This window comes from Peromyscus eremicus, chromosome 10 (genome assembly GCF_949786415.1).
Source record: "Peromyscus eremicus chromosome 10, PerEre_H2_v1, whole genome shotgun sequence".
Lineage (NCBI taxonomy): Eukaryota > Metazoa > Chordata > Mammalia > Rodentia > Cricetidae > Peromyscus > Peromyscus eremicus.
In genome coordinates, this window is record NC_081426.1 from 68,420,073 (window position 1) to 68,432,731 (window position 12,659).

Genomic DNA, 12,659 nt, shown 5'->3' on the forward strand with positions numbered 1-12,659 from the left:
TTCAGAAACAAGCAAAACTAAGCAGTGCGTGGCTTAGGAAGGAGCGTCACTGTGATGCACTGAAGAAAGGCAAGATGGTTGGTGCAGTGTGCATTCCTGCAGACTCTGCCATGTGGGAGGCTGAGGCAGGGGGTCACTTGAGCAGAGCAGTTCAAGGATAGCCTGTGGAACATAGCAAGATTCCATCTGAAAAAACAAAACAGAAAAGAAATAAGATTCAGGGTTGGGGGTTCGTGTGGCAGAAAAAGGATATGACTAAGACCTGCCCATGGAGGGTCAGATAATATTTTTTAAGCCACATAAGGGATACTATTTTTGTTTTATGATTTCTTCATATTGTACATATTCTTATGTGGGAAAACTAGGTGTATTTGCTTGTCCATTTCTACATGAAGTCCAGTTTGAATTACAATAGCTTTATTGTTTATTTTAGTATCTCTTATAGTAAATTTATTTGCATTCTTTCACTCCCAATTTGTTTTGTTTTTTTTTCTTCTAAAATAATTTAAGCATAAAGTATTAGATAAAGTATCCATTAGGAATTGCTTTTATTGGCATTTCATTGAATTTATAATTTGGTGAAATTTTAGCACATTTATAGCATTATGTTCCTACCCAGAGAAGCATGGCCATCTACATTGAGTCAGGTCTTATTCTATACACTCAAGGAAAGCTTTCACTGTGTTTCTCACATAAATCTCGACCATCTTGTGGTTACATTCTTTTCAGCTCTCATTTTTGTATAATTCCTGTTTTCTTATCGCAGGTTTTGAGGTTTTTTTGGGGGGAGGGGGTCTATTGGTTCCAAAAGCTGGAGATGAACCGTGGAGGGATTTTTGTGGGTTTTGTTTGTGTTTTAGGAAGCACCTCTTATTTTTCGTCCTGCTTAGGCTCCCTTCCTGTTTCTTTTCTGTCATTGCGTTTACATGTTTTCTTGTGTTGCCATGGTGATAGTGAGGGAAGGTAATGGATGCTCCCATCCTGACATCTCGTTCTTAAGAGTACAGTTAACGTTTAGGGTTTTAACAATCTAATATATTTCCATAATTGTCTTCTAGAAATATTAGTAAAGAGTACCTATGAAAAAGTAAGACATTACCATATATATGCTTATTAATGTTTTAAACTTAAATTATAGCTTGAAAATGAAAAATATGAATTGCAGTCTAAAATATTACTATTGGAAGAGACAGTAGAGTCCCTAGAGAACATGTCAAAGCTCCAAGCTCAACAGCTTAGCCACGTGACAGGGGACTCCTCTCATCAGAAAACAGAGATGAACTCTCTTAGGTAAGTCTGTTAAAGATTTCCTTCACCCTGGGGACACGCTTCTTCTGGTTATGCAAGGTTCATAACCATGCTCTTCTGCTCCATGTTAGCCTCATGGGACAGTCTTCCCGGAGCTTTTAGGAAGGATGTGAGAAGGTCTGCATGTGCTCTAACTTACTGAGGGAATCTGGAGAGATCTGGGTATCTGTAGTCTTGGAACTTTCACAAGTTGACGTGCTCATCAGAAGTTCTTTAGTAGATATTCAAGATGCTGTGCTCTGTAGGGAAGGACTCCTGGAGCTTCTAGAACTTCTACCTTATGAATCATTGCCTCCCTTTTCTCTCCTCCTTTAAAATAATAGAAATTCTGAATGTTTTATGTCCTTTTTTTAACCCTTTCCGATTTAGAAAACGAAAAATTAGCCGAAGGGTAGGGAAACTAACTCTGATAGCACATAGAGCATGGATTTGGAGTCCTAGAGACAGGCGATGAGGTCACAGGTAAGGACTGAGACAGTAGCGATGAGCTTTGAGGGCAAAAGGCAAATTTAAGAAATGTTTCTTTCATAAAATCCAAAGGTGACATATATGGGAATGAAATAGTAGTACAGTTGTATACATTAGGATACTAGATCCCTGGTTAGCCATTTGTTAGTTTCAAGTACATAAAACTTAAAGAAATAAAAGCTAACAGTGTTAGCCACCCCACCCCCCGGTTGTAAAGCTGTCATAAGCAAACATAAATAAATAAACAAGTAAATAAATAAATAGAACAAAAAGTAACTGAAGATCAGCAGAAAGGCTTTGTTCTGAAGGGTTGGGGAATCTCTTTTTCTTAATTATATTTACCGTAAAAATTAGGAAGAAATTTTCAAATGTCAACAAAACTTTTATCTATGAAACTCAGTAATGAAGCAGTAACTGCGATCAGAAAGGATGGCAGTGATGGTCATTTTTAAAAAGACTGATTAAGGTTACCACTGGAAGGTTCCTGAGCAGTAACTGGATTGGCTACTGTAGAAAACTGAGTTGAGAAATAAAGAACAAGTTCAAGAATTTCACCTACAATTCAGAAAGACGAAAAGAGGTTAGGAGAGTCAGACAGACCCACATCCCGAACCAGGAGTCACAGCAGGATGTAGAAGAGCAACAGCACTGCCCTGGGAAGAGTCGTTAGGAGAAGGAAGGCCAAGGTTATTATTGACCAGGAACAGGCTTGCCGATGCCTCGTTTACCTTTTCTCCCTTGATGCCTCACCGGCCGCCATCTATCACATGGGCTTTGGGAAAAGCTAAAGGAGACAGCTTTTCCTCCCCTCGCCCATCCTCCTGTCTGCGTGTATTCTGTGGAGGAGAGCCGGGGAGCTAGCCCCTCTGCTGGCCAGGTCTTCAGCTCCAGAGTACAGCCAGGTGTGGTGCTGTAGCTCTGTCTGCAGAACTGCTAATCCACCCTGTTTGCTTTTGTGTCCGGCTCCCTGGAGCTGGCATTTTTCTTTTCCTTCAGATCCTAACCACCTCTTTCTTTTCCTCACAGATGACCTTAGAAACAGCCGCTGTGGTTGGCCTGTTTTGGGTGCCTTAGTCCGGTGGTTAGCTCCTTTGCAGTTTTTGTTCTGGTACTATGAAAATACTACTTTCTCTTATGAGTTCAGCCCGCTCTGCCTTCACCTACGTGACGTTCAGTCACTGTGCGGGAAGAGAAGATTATGAGAATTGTCCTCTGCCTGTATAACCTGGCATGTTGCATGATCTTAGAACCCTGCTTTACACCAACCAAATCTCTTCTCTCTCTCTGTCTCTCTGTCTCTCTGTCTCTCTCTCTGTTTCTCTCTCCTCTCTCCTCTCTTCTCGCTTTCTCTCTCTCTCTCTCTCTCTCCTCTCTTTCTTTCTCTCCTTACCCCCCATCTGTGTGTGTGTGTGAGAGAGATAGAGACAGAAAGAGACAGACAGAGACTATCTCTAAGAACAGTGTGTCTTCACATTCCCTTGGTAAACACTGGTAAAACTTGAGTTCGAGCTGTCAGGTCCAAATTCAGCTCTAAACCCGACACAAACCACAGTAAACCCTTACAGAAGTGGGAGAACACGGAGCAAGCCTTGTGCCGTTTCCATTGTAGTTCGTAGAGTACTCTGATCACATGATGTCCCATACAGGAAGTTGATTCTCAGGTACATGCTCTTCTACCTCATGGACCATCTACTCTTTCCCTTCCTGTGTGTTAGGATTTTTTTCACCAAATTTCCATTCTTCCAAACAGGCCTCCTGGATCAGGCACAGCTCTGATTGTAGACAGAGAGGCTATTTGGTCTGGTTTCTTGGTGGAGCATCAGAAGACAGTGTTAAAACAGCAGTTTTGAAAATGTGAATGACTCCTGTCTGTCTTGTGCTGCAGTATTTAATGAGGTCTAGCAGTGCACAGGCTCACCCTAACCGCCACAATATGAAAAGGAAATGTCTGTGTGCTGGGATGATGGCAGTTGATGCCTCCTCATGCTAGCCAGAGCCCGAGTCAGCAAGCTTCCTGTCAGTCCTCAGTAGTTTAGACTATGTGGGCCGGGCAGTTCCTTCTCACCTTTGAAAACTGGCTTCTGAAATGCAAAAGTCACTGTAGACCATGTGTAAGTTGATGATTATGGTTCTCTTCCAATAACACAGTTACTTTTATTTCATTTAATTTTCATGTCACAAAATGTTTTCCTCTGGAGATTCTTTTCACTTAATCATAAAAACCCTTTGCAACTGGAAAGAAATAAGCACTAGGCCATGGTTTGTCAAGCCTTGCTCAGGAACAGACTGTTTTCCAGACCACTTATACAACTCACTTTTCTCAGTCACTCCATAGCAGACAGCCTTGATCTTTGTAACTGCTGGCAAACAGTGACACATGAAAGTTGTTATAGTGTTCTCAAGACACTATTTTGTGGGTTGTCACTATTGCCCAGACTTGACCTCAAGTCAGTGCTCCGCCCACTGAACATCTAGAATCTGTACTCAAGTGCTCCTTCCACTCAACATCTGGGGTTCTGTGCTCAAGTGCTCCTCCCACTGAACATCTAGAGTCCTCCTCCCACTTGACATCTAGAGTCCTGGGCTCAAGTGCTCCTCCCACTCATCATCTGGAGCCCTGTGCTCAAGTGCTCCTCCCACTTGACATCTGGAGTCCTGGAACCATGAGCATTCAGCTCAGCCCTCTGCTACCTTAGTCTTCCTTCCGTACATCAGTTAAAGCCAGGAGTGTCACATACTTATTTAGGATGGAAAACATGCTGTAACAGAGTTTCCTGGAAATGACCTATGAACTCTAGGTGGATCTGTGATTATGCCAATAGGTATCAGTTGTTTTACTGGAATTTGTTTAGATCTATTCAGAAATATGCAGATATATTAAAAATGTTAGATATACTCAGAAATATTAGATATATTCAGATACATACAGCTGGTTTCCCTTGAGAAATATGTGCGAGGAATTAGGAATCATTTTAGATAAGGAAAAGAAGAATCATAGGTTGTGTGGGATGTCTGAAACTGTCTCTGGGGCATGCCTGCCATATTTTCTTAACAATGAGAACAAGAATGTTGCTACTGAATGACAGTGGCTGAGCTTGTGGAGCTAATAATAAAATTGTTCCGTCCCTCCTCCTCTTGTGGTGTACCACGTGATGCTATCCACAGCCTTCGTAATGGGCTAGCACCTAGGTCTCATAGGAGAGCCTCCAAGAAAGCTCACCATCGCTTTCCTGTAATAGGCATTGAATTTCCAAACCCACCTCTCTTAGATGGGGCTTCATTATAGAATTTGAAACATTTATGATGGAGGAAGGAACATTTAAGAAATGTCTTAAAGATGTTTTAGATGTACCCTGTCATGAAAGGAAATAGTTTTGTCCCATAAACTGAGAATGCATAATCATTGTAATATAAATGGAATTTGAGGCTGAGAGGTGACTGGAGCCACGCACACAAAGATCTATTAGATGGAGAGCCAGAATTAAGTTCAAACTGGTTCATTTTTACCGACAACTTGGTTTGCAAAGTTTCTCTTCGAGTTTACAATAAAATGGCGGTAACTCAGCTCTCCCTCGTGAGCGCCCCTCTCAGTTTCTGTCAGGAAGACTGGGCAGCGGCACTTCAGTGAGACTGTTGTCCTTCTCTTCTCTGGACTGGAGCACAAGAGCCAAAGTGTTACTAGGACTCACCTAAGGGCTTCCTTTCTGTCAGTCTTCATGTTACCCCGCTGCCCCTGCCAGCTCCTCTCCCATGAGCAAAGCCCCCATTCAGAAGTTACCTGCAGGAGACGCTAGTTCTGCCTAGAGTCTGAAGCGCCGCCGACTGTTGGCTCTTCAGCAAGGCCTCTGTGGCCACTCCATTTTCCTGTCTGCTTAGGGCATTGGTCTCTGCATTCTGAGCAGAAAGCGATATGAAGCAGCCTACATTGTACCTTTGCCTCTGCCCTGGAAGGTTTGTGACCCTGGACAAGGACTTTTTTTTTTTTTAGTAAACTTGAGATAATAGTCCCAGTGGAACTTCCCCAGGAACAATGAACTCACGTGTACACAGTCCCTCCCCTTTATGCTGTCCCTGCACACGATGGCCCTAGGTCTTGGGAGTAGCCACATGCATTGCAGATACTTTTCCCAGGTAAAACTGCCTGGACCTGGTGTCTTTCTTCCCTGGTTTGGCTCAGCTGTACAGTTCTCCAGAAGTCAGTCCAGTTTGATGGCCCTTCCTGCCTCTCAGTCATCACCATTCACTTGCTGTGAGGGTGCTCAGTGTGAGTGTTTTCTTTCAGAATACCCAGTATTGCTGTACAACTTCTATATTTCTGTAGAAGTGTCCCGTTTTACTCATTGCTTTGGGAACCAGACCTCTTCCTCACTAGTCATCTCAAAGCAAGCTGCCATTAGTGTCTTCTTCAATGTCTTGTCCTCAGTGGAAACCCAAAGGAAGCTATTCCTAGCCAACGGCCTGAGGTGAGAACGGTCTTTCCAGCCAGGCTGGGTAAATGCTTCCCACTCAGAGCTAGAAGCACTTGGAAGCCTGTGACTGTGAGAGCCAAGACGTGCTGTCACAGGATGCTCCTTCTGAAGAGGAACAGTCACTTCCAACTAGTAACAGACTCTGGAGACACTCTTCACCAGGGACTGCCCCCGCTTCCGTGAATCCTTTCCCTGGTTCCCCGAAACCAGCCTTTAGTCTTAACCCATTGCACTGTAAGAAATGCCCGCCTGCCTTCTCAGGTTATTGTACCCTACAGCCACTGCCACTCAGAGTCAAAGAAGCCAGATGATGAGCTCACATGGTCAGAATGGCGAAGGCTTAGGACGAGTGGAGTGCCCAGCCATGGGCTTTCTCTTCATCTCCACTATCAGGAATAGAGTTTGAGGAAAAGGGGGTTGATGTTAGGAAACTGAGGAGACCTGTACTACCGAGAAACTTCTAGAAGAGAATATACAATTAATTTCATTTTTATACCATATTATTTTTAGAAAGATGGAACCATATTGGAGAAAAATTGTGGACAGCAAGAATAATATTGTATAATAGAATGCCATTGATTACACTGGAGAGCTTTATAATAAGAAATAAAAGAAAGTTAGATAAATCAAAATATTTTAACAAAGCTGTTTCTGAGCGAGATAAAGAATGCTATTTGTTTTTGTCCACTGATTTAGGATGGTAAACGATCAGCTACAGCGGTCACTAGATGACTATCAGCACCGGCTTGCCCTAAAAAGAGGTGAACTTGAATCAGCCCAAGAAGAAATTAAAATTCTGGAGGAAAAACTAGGTGAGCCTTTTGAAGTTTTGCTTTTGCCAGCCTCAGTAGCCTCCGCCTAACAAACATTGCTCGCTCTCTGTAGAGCAACTGAGCCGTAAGATGGCGTCCCAGAGCGAGGAAACTCAAGCCATGAAGAAGACCATTGACGTGATTGACAAAGAGAAGGACTTCCTCCAGGAGACTGTGGATGAGAAGACAGAGAAGATCGCCAGCCTGCAAGACAGCCTCACCAGTAAAGTAGGTGTCTGTCACCTGTCCTCCCGAGTCTCAGCAGGAGACATGTCATTCTCTCCTTGAAGTATGCAGTTCTTACAGCCCATGGCTAATGCCTGAGACCCACGGCTGTCTTTGACAGATCTCAATTTCCTTCTAGCCTAGCAATTGGAACCTTTAAGGTGGGATTTGATCTGTTTCTAGAGTGTGATCTGTATCTCATTACAGCACACTTGAAAGAAACCACTTCAGTTCTTAGGTGGGTAGAAGCATGCCAGGATGTGACATACAGATGGATATAGAGCTATGTTTGCTTAGAGCTTGCTTTGTGTATGATTTATGTAATTGAAGTGCATCTTTGACTACTTACTATCTAAATGTAGCAGATTATGCAAATTTGGCTAAGGATGATTCACTCTGAATGACTTAGAATCTTTTATGTTTCTGCAATTTCTTCAGGAGAAAACTATTGCCCAGGTGAAGGTCACAATCACAGAGTATGAAACATCTTTGAGGTAAGCAATCAATGAAAGGGAATTCTGTGTTTGGGAAATTTTCAGTGAATGAGGTCTTACCTAGTTAGCAGTCTGGTGAGAGGAGAACGTCTCCTGTGATGTTCCCGGTTTTGCCAGGGGCAGCCTTGCCTTCTCAGTGGCGTGCTCTGCCTTGCCCTCTGCCCCTGTTGTATCCTGTTCCTGTGCTTTTATCTACATGCTCCGTATGTTATGTAGTCATCTGTTCGAGTCCCGATCGTCTCATCGAAGATACATTTGTTGTTAATTAAACCTGTCCTGAGCACGCTAAAAACTTTACATTTTCTATCTGGTCTCCAGAAAGAATTTAAGCCATCTAAAAACAAAAGTCACTAATTATATTTATTTTACATGCCTTTATGTTTTATATAATAATGGAAATGTAAACACCCAATATTAAATATAGTTTTATATTCTGTTTTGTTCCGAACAGTTGAAAATGTTGTGTTTGCTTAACTTGTGGAATACTACTATTTATTTTGTGGCTTGATTTGCATATAACGGTTGATAGGAATCTAAAGTACCTGAGCATTTTAATAAGTGTTCGCAGGCAGCTGTGTTCATACACGTACTGAGATTGCTAGAGTCTAATTTTAAGTAAGCTGGAGTTTTCCGTAACGCTTTATTATTGCCACACCACTCTCTCACAGCCAGCTAAAGGACACCTTGGCTAGTCGAGACCGAGAGATAAGCAGCCTCCGACGGCAGCTGGATGCAGCTCACAAAGAGCTTGATGATGTTGGGAAGTCTAGAGAGATCTCTTTTAAGGAAAACAGAAGGTTACAAGATGACCTAGCCACAATGGCAAGGGAAAACCAGGTATGAAGCCAGGCAGAGATTTTGCACAGAACTTCCTTCTTTGCTAAGTATTCAACTTCTAAATATTTTCTTCTAAAATGCCATGGTATTGAATGGAAGCAGTGTAAGTCCTTGAGGGGATGGTGGCTGTCCGAGCGTTAGCAAGGACAGTTTTTAGAATGCAGCATCACAGGCATCGAATCAGCGCAACTGCAGTCTCCATTTGGAGTGGAACTTTTTTCATACTTATTTATATATAGCCCAGGCTGGCCTAGAACTCCCTGTGTAGCCAAGGCTGATCTTGATCCTCTTCTTGGCCTCCCAAGTATAGTAATGACAGGCATGTGTCACCAGGCCTGATATCATTTGGTTTTTGTTGCTCAGGAGCGTGGCTTTCTCTGTGATAGAAGTCATTGTCACAGCATTGGGTGAGGACAGCAGCATTACTCTTAGGACAGCTTTTCTCTGTTTATAAAGCACCCATGGCAGGTCTTAGTAATCTGCACTTAACTTCCGTTGTCTTAGAGATATCTTAAGTAAATAAAAGGGTATTTTAGATGGCAGATACTGTAAGGTAGCAGTTTTGTTTGTACTAGTTTATTATAGGATTATGCTCTAAGGACCAATGATGTCTTATGTTTAGAAAATTACTCTTAGTATTATTATTCAGTATCAATCATACAGTAGATATGTCAACTCTTTAATGTCAACTACTGACTATAATCAGCCCTGACGTAAAATGAAATACAAGGTCAAGACTGTCATGGGAGTTTTGTGGAAAAGTTTGCTAAAAGTCCAGATCACGGATGGGGAGATGGCTTGGTGGCTAAGAGTGCTTGCTGGGAGATGAAGTAAGAGGTTCTGAGTTCAAATCCCCCGCACACACAAAAATGCCTGGCAGAGTTGGAGGTCATAGACTGCAGATCGCAGAAGCTTATTGGCCAGCCGGCCTCTTTGAAATGGGAGTTTCACTTCAGTGAAGGCCTGTCTGAGAGAACAGGGAGAGAGTGGTAGAGAAGGACACCTGGCATCCTCCCCTACGCTCTCTCTGTGCATGGGCTTGTGCCCCATACACCACACACACACACACACACACACACACACACACACACACCACACACACACACACACATACACACACACACACACACACACACACACACACACACACACACACGGTCAGTCAGGGGAATACATGAAAAATCACAGAGTAGAGGTTTTTCCCTTGTTTCTTCTCTGATCCCAAAGGCTCTGCTGGACGTGACCAGAACTTGACATTGCCCCTTTCTGCCTTGCTGCCTTACAGGAAATCTCCATGGAACTGGAAGCAGCAGTCCAGGAGAAAGAGGAGATGAAGAGCCGCGTCCACAAGTACATCACTGAGGTGTCACGGTGGGAGAGCCTAATGGCCGCCAAGGTGAAGACACTGTTGGGCTTGCACTTAAGACGGGCTTCCTGAGAGCTCTTTGTCCTTAATTCCTCCTCCAGTGTTAGATAGTGGACACTTGAGGTTCGATATTAGACATTAGATGTTTGAGAGTAACTAACTTTATATTCCTACTAACTTTATATTCCCCGTGGACCTTAGTATAGTGCTTGTATACATACTGATGTTTCCTAAATCCAAGCTGTTCTGTGTGTGTGTGTGTGTGTGTGTATGTGTGTGTGTGTGTGTGTATGTGTGTGTGTGTCTGTGTGTCTGTGCACGTGTGTGTCTGTGTGTATGTGTCTGTGTGTGTGTGTGTGTATGTGTGTATGTCTGTGTATGTGTGTATGTGTCTGTGTGTGTGTGTGTGTGTGTGTGTATGTGTGTATGTCTGTGTATGTGTGTATGTGTCTGTGTGTCTGTGTGTGTATGTATGTGTGTGTGTATGTGTGTGTGTGTCTGTGTTTATGATAGAGATGTTCCATGGACAGTACTGACTTAGAAATAATGTAATTGTTCTTAAACCAGGAAAATGAAAACAAAGACTTACTAGATAGATTCCAGATGCTTCACAACCGTGCTGAGGACTGGGAGATCAAAGCCCAGCAAGCCGAGGGGGAGAATAGCTCAGTCCGCCTGGAGCTGCTGTCCATTGACACAGAGAGAAGACACCTGCGGGATCGAGTGGATCTCCTAGAGAAGGAGATCCAGGAGGTAATGCTCTGCTGCTGCCTAGTGCGGAAACCACTCAGGAAGTGACACACTTGGAGGCTGTGGCCGCTGCGGACCTCCAGCTCAAAGCTAAGGTCTTGCCACTGCACTCATAACTTGCTTGGGTGCCTGTTACCTTTGTCACTATAGTGAAGAGGTGGTGTCCTAGTTAGGGTTTCTACTGCTGTGAAGAAACGCCCTGACCATGGCAACTCTTAGAAAGAAGACATTACAGTTTCAGAGGTTTAGTCCATCAGCATCATGGTGGGGGCGACGTGCAGGCAGATGTGGTTCTGGAGAAGCAGCTGAGAGTTCTACATCCTGATCCATAGGCAACAGGAAGTGTGTAGTTGGAAGTTTCTCTGGTCCCACCCCGGTCCCTGAGATTCTGCAGCCATTTATAAAATAATCACTCAGAGGCTTAATATTATTTACAAATTGTATGGTCTATGGCAGGCCTCTTGCTAGCTAGCTCTTATATCTTAAATTAACCCATTTTTATTAATCTAAGTTTGTTTGTTTGTTTGTTTGTTTGTTTTTTCTGGAGCTGAGGACCAAACCCAGGGCCTTGTGCTTGCTAGGCAAGCACTCTACCACTGAGCTAAATCCCCAACCCCACTAATCTAAGTTTTGTGTGTTGGTGAGGTGAGGTTAGCTTGTGGCTTTTCCTGTTCCTCTGATCTCTCAGGTTTTTACCCCTATATATGGCTCCATGTTTTTTTTTTTTATTTAATAAGACTGTTTAGCTATTCATCTACAGAAGTGAACTTTGTCACTGGGCATAGCTTGAGCATAGGAGACCTCAAAGCCCACCCCCACAGTGACACACTTCCTTCAACAAGGCCACACCTCATAATAGTGCCACTCCCTATGAGCTTATGGGGACCAGTTACATTCAAACTCCCACAGTGGGTTATAGCAAGAAATCCAAAGGAGTCTGCTTACGGGGTGTATGGAGTTTGTTAGAACATAAATTGGAGAAAACAACTCACTAAACAGAGTAGGCAAATTGTCACGGGGTCCTGGAGGGCTGAGGTCCTGTTCCATGCTGCTCCTGCCGCCTGAGTCAATCCGCTCCATCCAAGACCACTAGGGAGAGAAGGGCCAGGCCATACATGCCCCTGAGCTTAAGCTAACCACGAGGCCACGCCCCAGGGGCTGGTACTTCGAGGTCATAGGTGGAACAGGTACCCACTACAGGGAGTGACATGAGATTTGCCATTTAGCTCCTCTTAAGTGTGTGATCCTGTGGCATGACACATTTGTAACACTGCACTAATCTCCACCCTATGGAGATTAATAATACTAATACTCCATCATCCCCAGGCTCACTTAATCTCAGAATTTATTTGTCCTGAGTCATGTTTTGTCCTTTTCTGAGGCTGAATAAGAGTACATTAGGGCCAGGCGGTGGTGGCGCACGCCTTTAATCCCAGCACTCGGGAGGCAGAGCCAGGCGGATCTCTGTGAGTTTGAGGCCAGCCTGGACTACCAAGTGAGTTCCAGGAAAGGCGCAAAGCTACACAGAGAAACCCTGTCTCGAAAAACCAAAAAAAAAAAAAAAAAAAAAAAAAAAAGAGTACATTAGAATGTGCTTTAGCCATTTACCTTTCGGTGAAGTTGTTTATTTCCATATTTGAGATATTGATAGGCATGTTGCTGTTAACATGGTGTGCTACTTACTGTCGTGGTTGCTGTGATAAAACAAAGAGCTAGCAAAGGGCTAGAGAGATGGCTCAGGAGTGAAGAGCACTATCCCTGGCCCAGCATTTAGAGAGAAATTAGCTTTCATTATAATGACAGTTGAGTAAAAATTTCATTAATACAGGGTTTTTTGTTTTTGTTTTTTTGTTGTTGGTGGTGGTGGTGGTTTTTGTTTTTTGTTTTGGTTTGGTTTTGGTTTTTTGATTTTTTTTTTTTTTTGGTTTTT

The 12,659-nt window shown here is 43.3% G+C and overlaps 1 protein-coding gene across 1 annotated transcript in view; it reads left to right on the top strand.

Annotated features, from left to right (window-relative positions):
* Cep135 (centrosomal protein 135) overlaps positions 1–12,659 on the top strand; it is a 60,632-nt gene that overhangs the window by 34,046 nt on the left and 13,927 nt on the right. The window contains exons 15-21 of the mRNA XM_059276043.1: positions 1,139–1,290; positions 6,942–7,057; positions 7,131–7,285; positions 7,721–7,776; positions 8,445–8,613; positions 9,899–10,009; positions 10,547–10,732. Of these exons, the coding sequence (XP_059132026.1) occupies positions 1,139–1,290; positions 6,942–7,057; positions 7,131–7,285; positions 7,721–7,776; positions 8,445–8,613; positions 9,899–10,009; positions 10,547–10,732 (945 nt within the window). The remainder of the gene's footprint in view (positions 1–1,138; positions 1,291–6,941; positions 7,058–7,130; positions 7,286–7,720; positions 7,777–8,444; positions 8,614–9,898; positions 10,010–10,546; positions 10,733–12,659) is intronic.